Below are 18,966 nucleotides of genomic sequence, written 5' to 3'. Positions count from 1 at the left end.
CAAAATATCAAATGTGTTTTTGAATGTTTGTGTTTGTGTTAGTTTGGGTTTTATTGCCATGAAGAGTCTCCAGGATCACAGTAACTCTTGAACACTTTGTAACTTGTTTTCAGAGGTTTACTCCATTATTATCATGAGTGGAAATATGGAAGCATTCAGACAGACACAATGCTAGAGAAGGAGCTGAGAGTTTTACATCTTGATACACAGGTAGAAGATGGAGACTGTGTGCCACACTGGGGACAGCTTAAGCATAGCCGATCTCAAAGTCCACAAGCACAGTGTTACATTTCCTCCAACAAGGCTACATCTACTCCAACAGGGTCACACATACTTCAACAAGGCCACACCTACTAACAGTGCCACTCCTACTGGCACTATTTGTTCAGGACCTTTAAAAGTATTCTTAAAACTTTTCAATGGACAAAAGGTAACTTTAATGAAATAAGTACAGAACGATTGAAAAAATAAACTGGAATATGGATGTCTTGGTTACTGTTCTATTGATGTGAGACATGACCACACCAAATTATAAGATGAAATATTTAATTGCGGTCTTACAGTTTCAGAAGGCGACTCCAGGACATCATGGTAAACACCATGGCAACAGGCAGGCACACATGTGTAGAGCAGTATCTGAGAGCTCACAAGCAATACTACAGACAACAAGCAGAGACAGAGAGAAACAGAGAATGAACAGAGAGAGAGAGACAGAGATAGAGACAAAGAGACAGAGATAGAGAGAGAATGAGGAGAGAGTAAGAATGAGAGAGAGAGAGCCTGATGGATTTTTGATATTTCAAAGAATAGTGACAAATCTCCTTTAATAAAAATTCAAATTCTAATTCTTTCTTAACATCTCACCACCTGGAAAACTAACACCTTTGAATATTTGAGCTTCTGTGGGCCACAATTTTTCAAACAACTAAAGTATGTAAAGGAAAATGAAATCTAGTAATAAGTGTCCATGTCACTTCATAGTATATTTTATATCATTACTTGTCTTTTCTCAGAGGTAAGGGTTATTTGCATAACAAGAGACTAATCAGTCATCACTATCACATAAGCCAAACGCATCCTAACCCTGCCAGATTTCTACTTGAATAATCACATTGACATTACTTATTTGTACGGAAACATAGCCCTTCTCCCTGATTTAGTTAAAAGTGTGGGACCTGTTGATGTGCAATTACTTTTGTTCACAATGGGGCAAAACAGAAGCCTATAGGATTGACTGTATTGTTCCTTCGAGCTGAAGATTTCACTTCCATTTAATACAATGTTATAAATATGATTTTAACACAAGCCTAAAATCTCAAAAAAGCTTTGTTTTCATATTTTCATTATTTACAGATCATTCTATGCTATATAAAGGAACATAGAGGAGGAAAGCTGTTTGGAGTCACTGACACACACACTTAACTGAGGTTTCCTTTGCACAGTAAGAAGATATACCCATCATCTATATCTTGGGAGTTTGCTCCAGGAACTATAATGATATAAAGTCCTCAGGTTTCTAGTCTAAAACAACATTGCTTTTGAATATAAGCTATGCAAAATAACCTCTTGCATATTTTAATCATATTTATGTGAGTCTGCATAGAGAATTGTACAGGTAAGTTCAGAGGCTAGGGAAGGGTATAGTGTGATCTACTCTTTTCCTCCATAACTTATCCCCTTGTGACTGGGTTTCTTGCTGAGCTGGTAGTGAGGCTGGCTTTCAGGAAGCCACAGTCATCTTCCTGTCTCTGCCCCTCCCAAAATCATAAGCACTGGTGTTGTAGGTGAATGTTTGAACACACACATGGCATTGTCTCTGGGCCATATCCCCTGATCCTTCTTTATTTTAAATAATCTCTGGATTACTTTTGCACTTAATGTAATGTAAATGCTATAAAATGAGTTGCTATTTAGGAGATTGAAATATAAGTGGTCTGTATATGTTCAGTACAGACATTGTATATTAAGAACTACATTAATTAATTTTTTGAGAACTTCATACAATTTTTTGATGGAATTCACTTTCCAATTCTCTTGATAACTCCTCCCAGACCAAAACCAGACCCATTCCCACCTTAGTCCTCCTCCCAAGTTCAAGTCTACTTTTCTCCCCTTTGATACAACCCAATTCAAATCAATTGTGTTGCCCATAAACTCTTGGACATGGGGCTACCAGTAGAGCATGGCAAACCTATCACATACAAAAGCCTTACCTTTGATGAAAACTGATTCTCCACCCTTCATCAATAGTCCATACATTCTCAGATGGGGATGATGGATAGTGATACCATACCACTTAGGGATGCAAGGAAGACTGGCCTGATTTTGTGCAGTAGAGACAGTGTCTCAGTGACCTCTCTGCCTTACAAGATTTCTACCATCTCTTCCATGAGGGTTCCTAAGACAAAGCTCCTCTACTGCTTGCCTCTTTCTGTGAGTATGTGTGTATGTACAAATGTGTCTATATTATACATGTCTCATTTTACATGCAAGTCAACACATAGTGTTGTTTGCAATCAACTGCTGGCACTATTTCACACTATGCAATATGCCTTGAGGCAGACTTGGTGGACTCCGTAACAGACAGAACGTAGAGATGGCTAGAAATCATCCCAATTAGTTGTAGTATAGGTGAAATTTACACTTTTGACCTACATTTCTGTGTTCACCCTATGGTTTTAAGATGCAGAGATGCTGGACAAAGACCCTTAAATTTCATTGCAATTTTGCTCTTCTTGAACTCACATTTATAAAAGCTCCTGGAGGTGCTGATGCTGTTTACCTGGACATTTTCCTTTTGGAACTGCTTGATAGAGATACCCTTAAAGAGACAGATAGATCCTATCACTTTGTGTAGCATAAAGAATGCTGTGGTGAAATGGGTTTGAAATGTCTGTCCTGGGTCTTTGATGAAGGTTTTGGCCCGAAGTACAATGTTCATAGGTAGAACAATATACTCAATCTGAAAAGTGATTGGACCCTGAGGGCTTTAATCTATGCGTTGATTGATGGGTGTGCATGGAAGGGGTGAGAAACTTGTAAAGGAACGTGGTCATTGGGAACATGTCTTGGAAGGTGTTTATTGTATTTGGTCGCTTCCTGTGTTGATGTTTACTGGCTGCCAATAAATTGGACAATTGTGCTCATTCATGCCCCTTTCATACTCTTGTGACCATGGACCTGTTTTCCTTGTTGGTAGGCATCTTGTAACAGTGATGAAAATGATTGACATGAATATGACTCATTAGTGATACTGAACTCTCTGGTCCAGAGGAACCATGGCTTAATTCTTTAAGGTTTTTTTTTCTAGAAATTTCATGCTAACAGTAGACCCAAAGTTACCAAAAAGTTGTATCTGGAATATTCAGACAGTGTATCTGTTGTTTTAGAAATAAAGAACTTTGCAGCTTCCCACACTGATCCTCCCTCTGCCTTCACTACTGTATTTTAATAGATTGCAATATCATATGAAGAAGCAGAAAATGAGGGGAAAATGGAATGGAGGTGAAAATGTGTTAGAATCATTAAATTATACACTTAAGGAAATCAATTGATTTTTTTAGTATACAAAGGAAACTTCAAAAAAGCACTGAAAAGGCTTGGCCAACTGTGCAGCTGTTCATGGGAGTTGGTATTTGTCATATCTCCTGTGATGTATCTATTAATAGTAGTGGTTTTATTACAGATGAATAAGACACCAATATATGCATGAAGGGATAACACTGAGTTGCCCCAGGAGAAAGAAATCAGGTAAAATTCATTGGATCTATTGATGAGATTTTTTTTTCTCATAGCCGAGTTGGCAGGAAATTGGACAGATTGCGTTGTACCCCAGTAAGTGTAACACACAGTAGAATGTGGGGGGTTGTGTGGCTATAGGACATATTCACATCATTTCACCTATTATTGAGTATCCATGCTGATGAAAGAAGTTATCCTTCACTTATGCCATGCATGGAAGTGGGTCTATGAAGGGGCAGAGAGGAGGAAATGCTGTTCAGTAATGTTTGGGTAGGTTGTGGAGTCAGTAAAATATTCCTGTGATGGGACTTTATTTTTTCCCAATCTTGACAATCAACGGATGCCTGAGAAGAGAGAGCAATTGAAGATCTGTCTCTATTCACTTGGTTATTAGGTAAGTCTATAGGATATTTTCTTGGGTAATGATTGATGTGGGAGGGCCCACCACTGTGGCTAAGCTCAACAGTAGTCATTTTAATTGGGAGCCTTTTAGACTGTACTAAAATAATAAAAGATGATCAAGCCATAGAAAATTGGTAGTTTGAATAAGAAAGTTCTCTATAGACACATATATATGAATACTTAGTCACTGGGAAGTGGCAGTGAGTTTAAAGATTAGAAGGAATAAGAGAAGGTGTGGTTTCATTGGAGGAAGTGGGTGTGTCAACAAGGATGGGTTTGAGTTTTCAAGAAGCCAAAGCAATGGCAGAATCTCCCTCTTTGCTTAAGGATCAATAGTTCTCTATTGCTCCAGTGATGGGATCCCTCCCTTGGTGAATGACCAAACTTCTGAAAATGTAAGCAAGCCTCTAGTTAAATGTTTTGTTTTCTAATAGTTGCCTTATCCATGGTATCTGTTCACATCAATAAAAGAGTGACTAAGACAGTGGCAAGCCAATAAGCTGTTTTTTGCTGTTACTGATACAACTTCCTGTTTTGTCTTCCTCGGTGATAGACTATAACACTTCTATTTCCAAGTTATTTTTGATTGTAGTATTCTACATAGTGAGAAAGAAGCAAACTAGAACAATTACATCTCAGGTAGGTACACGAGTATATCTTACCTTTAAATAAAAATAAAATGTCTACACATTATTATTTGTGGTTTTAAGATTAGTGGCATTGGCACTGTTAGACATTTTTCCTATGAATGTCTTACTATGTTTATTGTTGTAAGGATCCACCATGTCCAAAGAGCAAATTCCATAGCAAAGGTTGTATTCAGCTTATACTTCCACATTGTTGTTAATTATCAAAGAAGTTGGGACAGAAACTGAAACAACAAAGGATCCTGGAGCCAGGAGCTTATTCAGAGGCTATGGTGTGGTGATGCTTATTGTCTTGCTCCTCTAGTCTTGCTTAGCTTGCTTTCTTAAAGAACCCAGGACTACTAATACAAGGATGTCAACACCCACAATGGAGTGGGTGCTCTCCCACCAATTATGAAATTTCCTAACAGCTGGATCTTGTGGAGGCATCTTCTCCACTGAGGCTCCTCCTCTTTGAAGAAGCTAGATCTTGTCAATTGCTATGAAACCAGTGTGGCATTCTAAATATATTTTGTCTATGAGGAGGTGTGGCCTTGTAGGAATAGGTCTGGCCTTGCTGGAGGAAGCATATCATTTTGGGGCTTTAAAGCTCTACCAGTGTGGAAGAGACCCTCCCTGCATGCAGAATACATAGTTTTTCCTGGAAGCATTTGGATGAAGATGCATAATTCTAAACTTCCTCTCCACCACCATGTCTGCCTAGACAGTGCCATATTTTCTGCCTTGATGATCGTGGAGGAAATCTCTGAACGTGTAATGAAATGTAGAAAAGCACTAATGAAATGTTGGCTCTTATGAGTGGCCTTTGACATGGTGTCTTTTCACAGCAACTAATCCCTAAGAGAATCAGTTACTGCAGAAACTCTCCCAGATATTAAAATTAATCAACAATAGAGATTATTATCAAATGCTGAAGCATACAAACTTATTCTAGAGAGGAAAATTGTAATGACTGAGTCCATGGCATTCCTGCCTCAAAAAAAAAAAAAAAAAAAAAAAAAAAACCTCTGAGAGTATAGATGGAACCCAGGCAGACCTCCATGAAGTACACGGGCTCCTCAAAAAGTGACCCACACAGTGGGGAAACTCATAACATTTGAAACCCATGTCAACTGGCGTAGAAAAGAGGTCAGCATATATGCATTGGTTACACCTTCAGTGTTTTCTAAGAATGAGGTCACATATAAGTAAAAGACTAGAATTTCCAGGCTATAGACAGGCTGAAGTTATACATAGGTATGTAGGGGGTCATGTGTTTAGAGGAGAGCTAGGTGGAACAGGCCACTGTGGGGCTTTTTATGGTTATCTGGGGATCTCATTGGAGACCTGCAAAAGATCACAGGATTCATCACAGGGAAAGAGTGCTCACGGAAGGAACTCAGGATCCATTCCAACCCAAAATTATCTCACAGCATATTCATTTTCTGTTTTACTTTACTTTTGGAACTCATTACACAAAATCAAGGTTTCTGTGATGATTTAGGGAGTCTCATAAATATAAACATTCACTAGTCTAGATGGCCTGTGTAAAAATGGACACACACACACACACACACACACACACACACACACACTCACAAACACACACACACAAACACACACACACACACACACACACACACACACACACACACACACACACACACACACACAAACACACCCATCTGTAATGACAGGCTGGCTATTTGTTAAGAAAACAAAGAAGCCAATGTGGATATGGCCCAAGTTTGACTATTTCCTTAAAATTTCTCTTCTTCCTGTGTCTCCAGCTTAACTTTTTGAGAACTCCAACTTAGAATTCATTTGTCTCTCAGTGTCCTCTACTCTTTGTGTGTCCCTTATTGCTTTTAATGGTCACCATCAATTAGAACTTTCTTATCTTCAATCTGGTCTGTTTTATGCATGTGAATTTTGGATTTCTTAAAAAAGATATCTTTATGGGATTAGAGAGATGAATCAATGGTAACAAGCACTTTTGCACCACAAGAAAAAATGGATTTGGTTTCTTGAATTCATATCCAATGGCAAATAATCACCTTTAATGTCAGCTCCAGGGGACCTGACAATGCATGTCTCTGTGTTCACCTGTACTCAAAAGCACATACCATATCCCCACCCACATAAGTAAAGATAATAAATCTTAAAATGTGAGACAGGTTTCTTTAAGTGTCATTATTCAAAGAAAACCTGATTTCTCTGATTTCTGAGTCTATTTCAATCAGTTTTCTGGGTTTCACCTTGTGCAACAAGGCCACATTAATTTTAAATGTCCCACTTTCCCCAACTTTTTGTTTCTCCTTCAGTCTTCACATCAGAGGTTCTACCTATGTCCTGTCCTTCTCCCCTACTTACTAAACATCAATCTTTTTCTGCCATCCCTGCTCCTCCAAGTTCCATCTCCAATTCCTTATTCTGAATGCAGACCAGAGAAGCTGTTTATTTTAGCATGTATGATTTTAGGTGTATGTACTGTTCACCGCCTGAAATGAAACTTTCATCTTCATTTGAAGTTCTTTCCACTGTAGGCCATCTCGTCCAGCAAATTGTTCACTCACAGCATGTCATGTCACACATTTACATTTTTAGAACAAAACACATTTTATTGGCAAAGATACTGGGATTATCAAAGACCCTTATGTAGCCAACACAGGAAAAAAAAAACTTTTTTTTTCTTCCAGTCCTATATGTTTACGTTTCTGTACTTTATGATTTTTCAACTTCAAGAACCTTTGGCACCATAGTATAGACATAGATATGGATGTCACCATGAAACTTGATAAAGTACACGGAAGGATTGGCTAGAACTTGGTAAACAACCTTTCCGAACTTTTTGGAACCATCTTTTCTGGTGTACTCCACCCAGTTACCAATCAACACATCACTGTCATCTCCTGATCTCTCCTCAGCCGGAGGAGTGTCTGGAATCATGTGGAGGTTACCTTCCTTGTAGTCATCCAGGAGCTGATAAGCATAGAGAGCTGGATCCTTCTTGTAGGTAATGTAAAACAAATCCTTCATGATTGGCACCTGGGCTAGCACCACCCCCCTCCAGTTGACCTCAGAGCCATCTTTCCCCTCAAATGTGTGTTGTACCGCTCTGCCAACCAGGGCTCTGGCGAGGTGGGCATCCCTCACCTGAGGAAATACTACTATGGGAGGCAAAACCTTAAGGTTTAAAATCCTGTCATCACTGTAGAGCTCCAATCCGTAGATGCTGTCAATTCCATCATACTTCACCAAGTAAAGAGAAGGGTTTGTTGGCAGTTGATCTAGAACTATGGCCTTCCATTGGGTGACAGGCTCATTACCTTCCTTCCAACTGTGAGAAATTCTGCAGCCGACAATATTCCTCAGGGTGTTGGAAGAAGACTTCCTCCTCCTCTTCTTCATGAGGGATGACATGCTAAGCCTCTTCAAAGGTATTTTCTTCTACATGGCTGTAGCCTTGCTGTGGTATACCACACCAAACCCAGGCAGATGTCTTGTGGCTATCATTCTGTGTTCAAATATACTTGCCCATTGCCTTGGATTGAAGATATTGCCTGTTTAAACCAGACACAATGCTGTTGCTACTGTCATATATATGAGTTACTGAAAGGCAATGGGTGTAGGGTGGGAGAGAATGCAGGACCAAGGCTCTTCTCTAATGGAATTTTTGAGCAGGTCAAGAAGGTTATGCTAAACATGTTTGGGCTTCTAAACTTAATTTGATCAAAATAAGAATCTCATAATCCAGCTATGGTGGCACACACATTTAATCCCAGCTTTCAGAAGGCAGGGTCAGGCAGATTTCTGACTTAGAGACCAGCCTGGTCTACAAAGTGAGTTCCAGGGCAGCCAGTGATAGACAAAGAAAAAATGTCTCCAAATCAGCTACAACATTAACAACTAAAACAAAAAACCAACAAAAACAAAACAAAACATACAAACAAAAAACAAAAAAGAAAAACAAACAAAACAAAACAAAACAAACAATCAAATCAGAAGTTAATAGGAGATGGTAGTAACCCAAGTCTTTAATCCTAGTACTCAAGAGGCAGAGGGAGGCAAACCTTAGTGAGATAAAGGCTAGTCTATTCTACAAAGTGATTTTCCTAACAGCCAAAGCTACACACAAACACACTCAAAGTAAAATTAAACACCCATCCAAAGAAAAAACAAACAAACAAAACAACAACAACAACAACAAACAAATAAATAAAGGAAACAAGGAAATTATCAAAGGGAAATTAACAAGTAATTCTCGAGAGATCAGAATAATATACTCAGATGAATATGTCTTCAGCCCTGAGCTAATTTGCCTCTGCTGAGGAACATCTCCTTGCATGTCTATGTCAATGTGGAAGTTGGTATGCCTTTTACCCAAAATGATCAAGGAGAGAACAGAATAAAGAAAATGAGCCAGAGTTGTCACCTACCCTCTCTTGTACCTGCAAGCTGTGAAATAGGTGGCAATATTCACAAATATCCCAGGGACACAGCACACCACTGGCCTTCTGTATTGTGTTACCTGACCCAGCCTCAGGATTATTTGGTGATTATTTGCCACTGCAACTCCGGCCTCAACAAGTCCAGGCAATATCAGCCATTTAGAAGTTACATCTTCTAAAATACATAAGGACAATGAAGAGCTTTGGCATTTTAATGGAATTTTGAAGGAGATATCGTTAGCAAGGATAATAAATTCAGGAGATCAACTAAACTGGATCAACCATGCCCCTGGCCCCAAACATGGGAGAATTTAGACTGTACAGTTACTCAGTGTGGGAGGGAAAACTTTCAGCTTTCTATAGCTATGATGGTCCCAGTTACTTCATAAATGTACTTACCCAAAGAAATTGTCTTAGTCGTCAAGATTCTGTCTTTTGATACAGACCAGGCCACAAAAGCTTGAGGAACAAGTTGGAGTTCAGGAGCTGGCTTGCCTTTCACAGACCACTGGGAAAATAGTGGACACACCTTCTAGGCATTCTAGTGTCTCTAAGTGGAATAGATGTGCAATCTATGGCCAGTGCTCTGTGACATCACCTAGTTCAGCTTGCATCATAGAACCCCACTCATGCTGGTTCCTTCCCTAATTACACTCAGAAACATTAACCATCTAGGCTTTACCTTTTCATATGGCCTCCTAGAAATCCAAAATGAAATCCCTACAGAAATGCCCTGATGACCTGAGTCACATTCTGCCCAAGTAAATCACTCTTGTATTGTTTATATTTTTTGGTGGTTGGGTTTCTGTGTTTGTTGATTGCTTTGTTTTGCTTTTGTTTTTGTTTTCCTCCTGTGAAAGCCTTCAGTTTCTGATTCACCAACATCCTTGGTGGTTATTTTCCCTGTTCCAAACTTTCCCTGGTTATCTTTAAACTGTTCTTAGTGTCAGAAATGGTGCCAGACTCTTTGAGGCAGCACACTGGATAGCACATCAAAATTCTGTTTATGAAAACCCAAAGTTAGAGCAATTACTATTTTATTCAAACAAAGCAGGAATTTTACAGTGTTAAGTACCTTGTATTGAAGCCAGTTGCAACCTTGAATCATGGATTGTTTGTAAAATGAGAAGACAATCTAGCTCTTGGTCCTGCCTTCAAAGTTGTGATAAAGTTAAACAAACCCAATATCAACCAGTCATGTTTTAAAGTCCTTTAAAATTATTCAGTATTTCTGGTTACAAGTAATTTCATAGATTAAATGCAGTAAAACAGGGTGAAATAGATTTGATAATTTTACTTTTGAAATATGGGTAGACAAAATATTGAACGCTGGTAAGTATGGAATTTACTTACAAATTAGCGGGCACTTTAATTTTTCATGCCATATAGATCTTTAGTTCTTCCAGAAACATCAATTTCTGACCCTTCCATGGTCCAAACCACACTTTGTATATCCTTTTCATAGATGATGACACTACCCATAGTGGGCTAGTCCCTTCAACAACAGCCATCCAAGAAAGATCCTTCCTTACTGGTGTGGCAACTGGCCAATGTGATGGAGGCAGTTCTTTATCTGCGGTTCTATATTCCCAGGTTGAGTTAACTAAAAAAAAAAAAAAAAAAAAAAAAAAAAAAAAAAGAAGCAAGAAGGACCATTACACATCCATATCATAAATGTTGATTGCCTTACTGTGTGTAATTAACACGCAATGTATTAATACTAGATGCCAACCACTTGATGAATGGCTTAAAACATGAGAGAGACTGAGAGAGAGAGTGACAGAGAGAGAGAGAGAGAGGGAAATAGAGAGAGAGAGAGAAAGAGAGAGAGAGAGAGAGAGAGAGGAGAGAGAACGGATGATAATGAGCTAAAGAATGAGAGAGAGAGAGTGACAGAGAGAGAGAAAGAGAGAGAGAGAGGGAGAGAGAGAGAGAGAGAGAGAGAATGAGAGAGAGTTTTTGATATTTCAATGGTTGTTTGATATTTCGAGCCCAGTGCCAAATCACTTTTAATGAAAACACAAATCCTAATTCTTTCTAAACGTCCCACCACCTGGAAAACTAACTTCTTTGAATATTTGATCTTCTGTGAGCCACAATTATTCAAACTAATATAGTATGTAAAAGAAATTGAAATCAAGTAATAATTCCCCATGCCACTTCTTGGAATATTTTATATCATTACTTTTCTTTTCTTAGAGGTTAGGGTTATTTGCATAACAAGAGACTAATCAGTCATCATTGTCACATCAGCCAAAGGCATCCTAACCCTGCCACATTTCTACTTGATTAATAACATTGGCATTTCTTATTTGTATGGAAACATATCCCTTCGTCCCGATTTAGTTAAAAGTGTGGGAACTGTCGATTTGCAATTAATTTTTTTCATAATGGGACAAAACAGAAGCCTACAGGATTCACTGTATTGCTCCTGGGAGCTGAAGATTTCTGTTCCATTCAATAAAATGTTATAAATATTATTTTAACACAAGCCTAAATTCGTGAAAAAGCGTTGTTTTCATATTTTAATTATTTACAGGTCGTTCTGTGCCATATAAAGGAAGGTAGAGAAGGAAAGGTGTTTTGGAGTCACTGACACACATTTAACTGAGGTCTCTTTGCATAGTACAAAATATACCCATCCACTATATCTGGGGAGTTTGCTTCAGGAACTCTAATGATATAAAGTCCTCAGGATTCTAGGCTAAGATAACAAAACACTGCATATAAGCTATGCAAGATAAGCTCTTGTATATTTTAATTATATTCATGTGTTTCTGCACACAGATCTGTACAGGTAAGTTCAGAGGCTAGGGAAGGGTATAGTATGATTTGCTCCTTCACTCCCTAATTTATCTGCTTTTGATAGGGTTTCCTGCTGAGCTAATAGTGAGGCTGACTTTCAGGAAGTCACAGTCATCTTCCTGTCTCTGCCCCTCCCAAAATCCTAAGCACTGGTGTTGTAAGTAAATGAACACACACATGAATTTGCCCCTGGGCCATCACCTCTGATCCTTCTTTATTTTAAATAATTTCTAGATTACTTTTGCCCTTAATGTAATGAAACTGCTATACAAGAGTTTGTTATTTAGGAGATGGAAATATAAGTCGTCTGTATATGTTCAGTACAGATATTGTATATTAAGAACTACATTCATTAATAACTTGAGAAATTCATACAATATATTTTGATGGAATTTACTTTCCAGTTCTCTTAATAACTCCTCCCGAACCAAAACCAGATCCATTTCCACCTAAATCCTCCTTCCAAATTCATGTCTCCTTTTCTCCCTTTTGATAAAACCCATTCAAATCAATTGTGTTGCCCATAAAATCTTGGATATGGGGCTACCAGTAGTGACTGGCCAACCTATAACCTTCAAAGGGCATACCTTTGATGAAAATGACTCTCCATCTTTCATTAACTGTCCATAACTTCTCAAATGGGGATGATGGATAGTGAGAACCTACCACTCATTGATGGAAGGCACACTGGCCTGATTTTGTGCAGATAGAGACATACAGTTTCTCAATGACCTCTCTACCTTACAAGATTTCCACTATCTCTTCATTGAGGGATCCTAAGACTCATCTCCTCTACTTCTTGCCTCTTTCTGTGAGTATGTGTGTGTGTACAAGTGTGTCTATATTATAGATGTCTCATTTTACATCCAAGTCAACACATAGTGGTTTTTGCAATAAACGGCTGGCATTATTTCACATTAGGCAATATGCCTTGATGTAGATGGTGGGACTAAATACCACACTGAAACTGGAGATGGCTAGTAATCATCACAGTTCTTTGTAGTATAGGTGAAATTTACACCTTTGACCTAAACTTCTGGGTCCACCCTATGGCTTTAAGCTGGAAGGATAGGGGATCAAGACCCTTAACTTGCATTGCATTTTCCTTCTTCTTGAACTCATATTTAAAAAAAAAAAAAAAGCTCATGGAGGTGATGATTCTGTTGACCTGGACGTTCTGCTTTTGTAACTGCTAGACAGAGATACCATTAAAGAGACAGATAGATCCTATCACGTTTTGTAACATAAAGAATTCTGTAGTGAAATGGGTTTGCAATGTCAGTCGTGGGTCTTTGATGAAGATTTTGTTCCGAAGTACAATGTTCAAAGGTAGAACAATATACACAATCTGAAAAGTGATTGGACCCTGAGGGCTTTAATCAATGAGTTAATTGATTGATGGGTGTGCATGGAAGGGGTGAGGCACTTGTAAAGAAACATGGTCATTGGGAACATGTCTTGGAAGGTATTTATTGTCTTTGGTCACTTCCTGTGTCGATGCTTACTGGCTGCTAATAAGTTAGACAACTGTGCTCCTTGATGCCTCTTTCATACACTTGTGACCATGGACCTGTTTTCCTTGCTGCTAAGGCACATTGTAACAGTGATGAAAATGATTTACATAAATGTTTTTCACTAGTGATCCTGACTTGTCTGGTCCAGTGTAACCATGGCTTAATTCTTTAAGCTTTTATTCTGGAAGAATCATGCTAACATTAGTCACAAAGTTACCAAGCAGTTGTACCTGGAAGATTCTGGCAGTGTATCTGTTGTCTGAGAAATAAAGAAATTTGCTGCTTCACACACTGGTCTTTTCGCTGTATTCACTACTATACTTTAATAGATTGCAATATCATATGAAGTAGAAGAAAATGAGGGGAAAATGGAACGGAGGTGAAAATGTGTTAAAATCATTAAATTACACACTTAAAAATAAAGGAATCAATGGATTTTTTAGTATAGAAAGGATACTTCAAAAAAACTGCTGAAAAGGCTTGGCCAACTCATGGGAGATGGTATTTGTCATACCTCCTGTGATGTAGCTGTTAATAGTAGTGGGTTTATTACAGATGAATCAGACACCAATATAAGCATTAAGGGATAACTCTCAGTTGCCTCAGGAGAAAGAAATCAGGTAAAATTCATTGGATTTCATGATGAGGATTTTTTTTTTGTCATAGCTTTGGTGGCAGGATATTGGACAGATTGGCAAGTCCCCCAATAAGTGTAACACACAGTAGAATGTGGGGGTTGTGAGGCTATAGGAAATATTCAGTTCATGTCACATATTATTGAGTATCCTTGCTGATGGAGGTAGTCACCCTTCACTTATGCCATACATGGAAGTGTGTCTATGAAGGGGCAGAATGCAGAAGATGGTGTTGAGTAATGTTTGTGTAGGTTATGGAGTAAGTTAAACATTACTGTGATGGAACATTATTTTTTTTCCCAATCTTGACAATCTACAGTTACCTGAGAAGAGAGAACAATTGAACATCTGTCTCCAAGTACTTAGTCATTAGTTAAGTCTATGGGTTATTTTCTAGGCTAATGATTGATGTGGGAGGGCCCATCACTGTGGCTAAGCTCATAAGTATTCCTTAATAAATGGGAGCCCTTTAGGTTGTATTTAAAAAAAATAGCTGATCGAGCCATGGGAAAAGTGGCGGTTTGAATAATAAATCCCCTATAGACACATATATATGAATATTTCCTTACCAGGAAGTGGCAGTGAGTTTAAAGATTAGAAGGAATACGAGAAGGTGTGGCTTCATTGGAGGATAGGTGTGTCAACAAGGATGGGTTTGAGTTTTCAAGGAGCCAATACAATGGCAGAATCTCTCTTTTTGCCTAAGGATCAATAGTTCTCTATTGCTCCAGTGATGGGGTACCTCCCGTGATGATTGACCAATCTTCTGAAAATGTAACAAAGCCTCCAATTAAATGCTTTGTTTTCTAATAGTTGCCATAACGATGGTCAGGTGATTATGTTAGCCTCTATCAGCAGACCTCGGAGACTAGTTTTCTCCTGAGTTTCAGTGTTCAGAATACTCTCTGCAGGCAAGATCTCCTCTTGCAGAGAAGGGTCCCAGATATCTGGTGTTCGAACCTTCCTCCTGGCAGATGTTGTAATCCACTCACTAGAGGTACTAAGATCCCATGGAGAGTCCTGTGGGGACCTTTGGGGTGTCCACAGACTCTGCCCCCAAGGTCCCCGGTGCTGTAATGGATTGGAAGGGACTTGTGACCCTGGTCAGGCCGGTTTATCTGCTTTCCTAATGAATGCAGTCTCAGGTCCTGCATGATAGGATTGGAGCAGAAGTTGTTTTCCATTCACCAAAGGTCTTAAGATCTCATGGATGTTTCTGTGAGGACCTTGGGGCTGTCCTCAGACTCCGTCCAACAAGTTGCCCAGGTGCTGGCACAGACCAGAGGGACTTGTGACCATTGTCAGGCCAGTTTTTCTGCTTCCCTAATTAATGCAGTCTCAGATCCTGTGAGATTGGATTGGAGCAGAGGTTGTGTTCCATTCACCAGAGGTCTTATGATCCTATTGAGGGTCTTTTGGGGACCTTAAGGGTGTCTGCAGACTCAGAGCCCAATATACCCTGGTGCTGGCTTGTCACTCTCTCTCTTATGGTACACTTTCTCTGACTCCTTAAACAGATGTTGTAAAGATAATGTTTTCAGACTCTCTAGACGCTGTAACCTTTTCCTAATGTCAGAAGAATACTGCCCAATGGAAGCCATGACACCTGTCACCTGCTGGCACACCGAAGTAGGGTCAAAGGTAGTGTAACACCTCTATACCTTTCAGAGGTATTCTAAAAACACTGTTGGGGCTCCTTTTTCTCTTGTAGGATCTCTCTTACCTTGGCCAAATTGGTGGGGCACCTGCCAGCTCCTTTCAGTCCTATTATCAGAGCCCAGCAGAAAATTGTCAATTGCTCCATATGGTCAGTCCTGTCAGAACATGTCAGAGGGAAGGCTGCATCCATTTCATTCAGAAGTTTTATTGGTAGTCAATTTGCCCCCAGCATGCTCTTTCTTTCCTCTCAGAATCCTTTCCTTCTCATCTGTGGTGAAAGAATCTGTAGCTGCTGACAGTCATCCCAAGTAGGCTGAAGAGAGAATATGAGAGATTCCATTAGATTAGCAGGCTAGAGGGGTTTTCAAAGAAGAGGGGTATGATTTGCCTTCCAGTTATAGAGGTCAGAGGAGGAAAAGGGCCATTACTGAAGGGTCAGCAGTTGTCTGGGGCCTGCTGGAGGAGGGTCATAAGTACATAAAGGCAGTGCAATGGTTGAATCTGGTCACTCTGGGCTTCGAGCTCGCTGGCCTTGGGCTTTAGCAACTGGTCCCTCCCCAAATATCTAGTGGCACCCTGTTGAGAGTTCTTGGAGGGGACCAGTTGGCAATATGGGGGTGGTGTGCTATGCCATTTTGGAGGTTCTTCTAACTCTGGATAGATCTTGGGAGAAACCGAGGGCTGCAGTAAAACCTGTGCCTGTTTTAACTTTTTTTTTCCCCCCTCTGGGTGGCAGAGGGCCAGGACTGGGGAGCCTGGATTATTCTTTTGAACCCAAGGCTTTAAACAGGATGGGAGAGGGGGGATCCCATGCTGAATTTTTCTAGATGAGAATGTAGGGCACATAATCTGGCTGAGACCCTGGTCCCCTCTGTAAAACAACTTTAAGAGCTGAAAACAGAGCCAAACAAAGAGTGCCCTCTAGTGGCCTACTATCATCAAAGCTGGCCATTCTGTAGAGCAGAAAGTTCTCTAAAATCTATTTCAGACATCCACAGAGATAATGTGTTAGTCTTAATTTCAGTCCAGTGATCAAGGGTCAGTCCAAGTGGCATGCTAATAGTCGGTCCCATCATCAGAGTCACATACAGGGAAAAAAATATATACACAAAAAAGATTACAATAACCAAGACCAGGCCCCAATAAGATGGTCGAGAGCACACACTCACTTGGCACCCAGTAACAGAAACAGACAGTCGAGTGAGCAAACTCTCACTTGGCACACTGATAGGAGATCTCCAAGTATCCCTGGAACTCCCTCAGAACTCCTGGGATGTCCCACAGGGTGGCAGCCGGTTTCTCCCGACATGTCTGTCAGTAACCCTTTTCCATCTGAAAAAGGGAGTTCGTTGCTCTCACGAGCATTTACAACTGCAAACGGAGAATAGTGAATTCAAACAGAGCTGGCACAAAAAGATAGAGACAAAGATAGAGGAAAGTTATAGAAAAAGATAGAGACAAAGATACAGACAAAGATAGAATCCTACCTCCAAGCAGGGTCTCTGAGAATTGGGGTAGGCCACAAATCATGGTGGAGAAGCCCCCAAATGTAAGACCTCAGAAGCTGGGCCTCCTCTCAAGTCCTGGAATGAGCTGGCCAGCACCCCAATGACCCAAGAGAAAACCACAACTGAAGCAAACTTCAAGAGGTTTTACTATTAGTTGGCTGAGGACGAAGTCACTCTGCCTAGCAGGGCAGGGGAGTTTGACACCGAGCTGTGACAGTAAGGGGCTTTTAACAGCTAGCTGAGGAATTGGGAGGAGTTGGGAGGAGAGTTGGGAGGAGTTGGGAAATGTTGGCAGGGGAGTTCTTCTCTTCCTGGTGTTCTTGGTGAAATTTTCAAGGCAGGAGTGGGGCGTGAGTCCTTTCTAAATTTTTATCTCATTGTCCTTGGCACAGGAAGGCAGGCATCTCTGGTTGAAAAGTATAGAAACAAAAAGCCTTTTTGCTGGCTATAGAGAACAAAGAGCTTCTTCCTAGCTGTATTTTCAGAGATCAGGGAAAACAAGCTTGGGGAACGTCTAGGGGATTTACGTTACTGGGAGATACACTTTAAGTTGGAGTCTCACCGTAGGACATTTTTTCTACCACACACAAAACTTTACACAGAAAAGTATTTTAATTATTTTTAATAAATATATAATATTTGATTTGAACCAAGTGTCATATCCATATAAAATACATGGTAGAATTCCAAAAAAAAAAAAAACTTGTAATATTTAATTTAAACAATTCATACATTTACACCTCACAGCACTTCTTCATAACTGTACTACCATTGCTGAGATCCTTCTTCTTCCCAAATGGTCCTTCTCTTATTTTTATAATGGTTCTCCTTTTCTTTGTGTGTATATCTGATAACATCTCATGCAGGTGGTTGTATTGTACTAGTTGCTATATTTTTGTGATCACAAGGTCTAAAGGACCACAATCTGGTCTTGATCTACACATATAAGAGCATCTGACCCTGAATTGCTCATTTTCCTGAATCTACTTCTCCAGTTAAGGGATCACAAACACCACTTTTGAAGTACTCTATTGAAATGGGAAAAAATTGAAAATATTACACCGTATCTTCATCTGTTTCTTCTTGAGATGATATATTCTCATCTTTGTCAAATGCTGGGCTCTGTACTATATAGACAAAGAAAATGGAAACATTATATGCTATATTAGTAAAAGGGAATAAAGTATTAATGATTTGAATTTCTCAGGAAATACTGCCCAGGTGAATTTTTGAAACAGCTTTTAGAAATGACATAATTACGTACATGAAATCCGGTATAGGTATAGATGAGAAGTAAGGTTTCCAAATTATAGGACTAGTGAATATTTTTACCAATATTATAGAAAAAAAAATTCCCTAACTTAAAGAAAGATATGCTCATGAATAAACAAGAAGACTACAGAACGCCAAATTATTTGGACCAGAAAAAAATAATTTCTGCCATCATATAATAGTCAAAACACCAAATGCACAAAACAAAGAAAGAATATTAAAAGCAGTAAGGGAAAATGGTCAAGTAATATATAAAGCAAGATCTATCAGGATTACACATAACTTCTCCCCTGAGACTATGAAAGGAGAAAATCTCGGGTAGAAGTCATACAGAATGTAAGAGAGCAGAAATG

The 18,966-nt window shown here is 39.4% G+C and overlaps 1 protein-coding gene across 1 annotated transcript; it reads right to left on the bottom strand.

Annotated features, from left to right (window-relative positions):
• Nucleotides 1-7,493: 7,493 nt before the first annotated feature.
• On the bottom strand, nt 7,494-8,288 carry Gm20807 (predicted gene, 20807). The gene has a single exon (XM_011251041.2). The coding sequence runs from the start codon at nt 8,190-8,192 to the stop codon at nt 7,494-7,496; it is 699 nt and encodes a 232-aa protein (XP_011249343.1). The 5' UTR covers nt 8,193-8,288.
• Between the last annotated feature and the right edge of the window lie 10,678 nt (nt 8,289-18,966).

This window comes from Mus musculus, chromosome Y, assembly GCF_000001635.26.
Source record: "Mus musculus strain C57BL/6J chromosome Y, GRCm38.p6 C57BL/6J".
Taxonomy (NCBI): Eukaryota; Metazoa; Chordata; class Mammalia; order Rodentia; family Muridae; genus Mus; species Mus musculus.
The sequence above is the reverse complement of the archived record's forward strand: the minus strand, read 5'-3'. Positions and strand labels throughout refer to the sequence as shown.